Source organism: Aptenodytes forsteri, unplaced genomic scaffold (assembly GCF_000699145.1).
Source record: "Aptenodytes forsteri isolate BGI_AS27 unplaced genomic scaffold, ASM69914v1 Scaffold230, whole genome shotgun sequence".
NCBI lineage: Eukaryota > Metazoa > Chordata > Aves > Sphenisciformes > Spheniscidae > Aptenodytes > Aptenodytes forsteri.
In genome coordinates this window covers 256,514-259,729 of record NW_008795711.1, presented here as the reverse complement: position 1 = coordinate 259,729, position 3,216 = coordinate 256,514, and the positions used below count along the sequence as shown (strand labels likewise).

The 3,216-nt window shown below is 63.2% G+C and overlaps 1 protein-coding gene across 1 annotated transcript in view; it reads left to right on the top strand.

Moving 5' to 3' along the window:
• SEMA4A (semaphorin 4A) overlaps window positions 1-3,216 on the top strand; it is a 5,211-nt gene that overhangs the window by 1,050 nt on the left and 945 nt on the right. The window contains exons 2-12 of the mRNA XM_019473161.1: window positions 194-354; window positions 487-549; window positions 637-735; window positions 1,201-1,309; window positions 1,422-1,538; window positions 1,740-1,870; window positions 1,968-2,137; window positions 2,217-2,367; window positions 2,623-2,812; window positions 2,912-3,027; window positions 3,117-3,216. Coding sequence (XP_019328706.1) covers window positions 194-354; window positions 487-549; window positions 637-735; window positions 1,201-1,309; window positions 1,422-1,538; window positions 1,740-1,870; window positions 1,968-2,137; window positions 2,217-2,367; window positions 2,623-2,812; window positions 2,912-3,027; window positions 3,117-3,216 — 1,407 coding nt within the window. The remainder of the gene's footprint in view (window positions 1-193; window positions 355-486; window positions 550-636; window positions 736-1,200; window positions 1,310-1,421; window positions 1,539-1,739; window positions 1,871-1,967; window positions 2,138-2,216; window positions 2,368-2,622; window positions 2,813-2,911; window positions 3,028-3,116) is intronic.

Genomic DNA, 3,216 nt, shown 5'->3' with positions numbered 1-3,216 from the left:
TCTTGGGAGGGAAGTGGGGACGGCGATGGGGGGGGCCGTGGGGGAAGCAATGCACCCTATTTCCTATGTGAGAGGCGACATGAGCCGCAATGGCAACTGCTACCGCATCCGCCCGGGGTTGATGGTGGTGGTGGTGCTGGGACATGTGTGTGTGTGTCCCTTGGCCCCTGTCATCCTTCTTTGCTCCTGCCAGGGGACCCCCGACGGACCCTGACCCATTTCAGCCAGGACAACGTCTCCCACTATGACATCTTCCTCCTGCATGAGAGCGAGGAGGAGCTGTACGTGGGGGCACGTGACCGCGTGCTGGCCCTCACCGTCGGCACCCCAGGCAGCATCCGTGCCAAAGCCTCGGTGAGCAGCAGCTGCTTTTGGGGAGGCTGGGGGGGGGGGTGTGTGCCCTCTGCTGTGCCTCAGTTTCCCCACTCAGGCTGGGCGCTTGTGGCCTGGCTCAGCAGCTGTGGACCGTCTCCCTTCCCTCCACAGATAATGTGGGGACCCACAGCCGAGAAAACCTCTGAGTGCGCTTTTAAGAAAAAGAGCCAGGAGGTGAGACAGCACCAGGAGGGGCTTGGGGCAGGTCCCACGGAGCTGCAGGGATGCCCAGCCCCTGCCTCTGCTCTTTCCCCCCTGCAGACTGAGTGCTTCAACTTCATCCGGGTCCTTGTGGCCCTGAACCAGACCCACCTCTACGTCTGCGGGACCTATGCCTTCAGCCCCGCGTGCACCTACATTGTGAGTGTCCCCTCCACCAAGGACGGGGACGAGGGGGGCTCTCCGGACATGTTGTGGCATTGCCGCGAGAAGCCACAAAATACTAGCCCAGGAGCCCCAGTAGGATGGGGGATTTGAGCTAATTGCATCACGGGAAGTCCCCTGGGATGTGAGGTGCTAGGTGCCCCCCACCACCCAGGTGCATCTTTGCGTTTCATGCACTAAAGGAGCCCATGGTGTTTCTAACCACGGCTGCCAGAGACTTTTCACCTGCCAGGTCAGATACAAGGTGGTAAACCTCTGATTTTGGGTCCCGGTTCCCTCAGGTGACCCCAGGCAGCCTGTCCTGCCTCAGTTTCCCCACTTCGCTGAGCACGTGGTGAGCACCGCAGCTTCCCCACAGGCCAGAGGGAGTCCACAGCCATTTCTTGCAGATTTGGAGTTTGTTTTAACTCCATCAGCTGATTTTTCTCCCCTTTCCCACAGCACCTGGAGAACTTCACACTGATATCCAGTGGCAGAGGACAACCTTTCCTGGATGGGAAGGGCCAGTGCCCCTTTGACCCCCAGCACACCTACACGGCCCTGCTGGTGGGTGAGTATGAGGCCAGTGGCCCCCACGGGTGGGCACCCATCCCTGGGATGGAGTGGAGGGTGACGACGGGGGAGTCCCTGCTGCAGCTCACCCCCCTCCCATCCCCGAGCAGATGGCGAGCTCTATGCCGGCACCATGAACAACTTCCAGGGCAACGAGCCCATCATCTCCCGCTCGCTGGGCAGCCGGACCCTGCTCAAGACAGATGCCTTCCTCCGCTGGCTTTCGGGTGAGCAGGGAGACGGTCCTTGGGAGGACCCCCTGGCCCCCCTCACCCTCCCCATGCCGGGGGTGCCTGCAGCAGCCCCCCGAGACGGTCCTTGGGATGACCCCCTGGCCCCCCTCACCCTCCCCGTGCCGGGGGTGCCTGCAGCAGCCCCCCCCCCCTCATTCCAGCTCCTCACCCACCTGCCCTGGCTGTGCCCCACAGCTGATGCTGCCTTCGTGGCCTCCTTCAGCATCCCTGGAGATGACAAGGTCTACTTCTTCTTTGAGGAGACAGCTGATGAGTTTGATTTCTTCGAGCGGCTCCTGGTGCCGCGGGTGGCCCGTGTCTGCAAGGTGGGTGCAGAGACGATGACGAAGGACGATGACGGGGGACGATGGGGGTACCCAGCTCCTGTCGCCCCAGGGCTGAGCATCCTCCCGGCTCCCGCAGAGCGATGTTGGGGGTGACAAGGTGCTGCAGAAGAAGTGGACGACGTTCCTGAAAGCCCAGCTGGTGTGCTCGCAGCCCGGCCACTTCCCCTTCAACGTCATCCATCACGCCTTCGCCCTGCCCCGCCGCAACGGTGGTGCCGACTTCTACGCTGTCTTCACCTCGCAGTGGTGAGTCCCAGCACCCAGGGGTGCTGTGGGTGCACTGGAGACCCACGTCCTCCCCATGCCCACCTTGCTGTCTCTGCAGGCAGGCGGGCAGGGCGGGCAGCGCAGCCGTCTGTGCCTACAGCCAGGAGGCTCTAGAAGAGGTCTTCGAGGGCAAGTACAAGGAGCTGAACAAGGAGAGCTCCCGCTGGACGGTTTACAGCGGCCCCGACATGAGTCCCCGGCCCGGCAGCGTGAGTGCTGCCCACCCGGGGGACCAGACCCTCCTGGGAGACGATACTGGTCCCCATGGGGAGGGGTTTGTCTGTCCCAGTTTGCCCTGTGTGCTCGCATTGGGGTGAGATGGTGGTGGTGTCGCAAGCGGGATGGGAAAGGTGGAGGGTCCCTTTGCAGCCAACTGATGCTGGCACGGGGCAGCCTGGTGCGTGCCCCCTCCCTCCCCCTGCCTCAGTTTCCCCACGCCAGCACTGACTTCTCTCTCCCTGCAGTGCTACATGGGTCCCTCCTCTGACAAAGCCCTCACCTTCATGAAGGACCATTTCCTAATGGACGGGAAGGTGTCACCCACCCAGGGGCGGCCGCTGCTGGTGAAGACGGACGTCACGTACAAACGCATCGCGGTGGACGAGACCCGTGGTGTCTCGGGGTCCACCTACCGTGTCATGTTCCTGGCCACAGGTGGGTTTACATGGGGGTACTCACAGGCCACCTGGTCACCCCTCCTACCCTTCCCTTGGCTCCCCCAAAACACCAGTGATGTCCCGTGTGCCCCCACAGCGGAGGGTTTCCTGCACAAAGCAGTGGAGCTGCCTGGGGGTCCCCACATCGTGGAAAGCATCCAGCTCTTCGGGACGCCGGAGCCGGTGAAGAACCTACTGCTGGCCCCGGGGAAGGTAGGGGCTGGGAATGACCCAACAGCCCACCCCAAACCCAGCACAGGAGGGTGGGGGGGAGGCTCAGCCCTGCGCCTCTCCCTCCCCAGGGCATCCTCTACGTGGGCTACTCCGGTGGCGTCCTCCAAGTCCCATTGGCCAACTGCAGCCTGCACCGGAGCTGTGCTGAGTGCGTGCTGGCGCGGGACC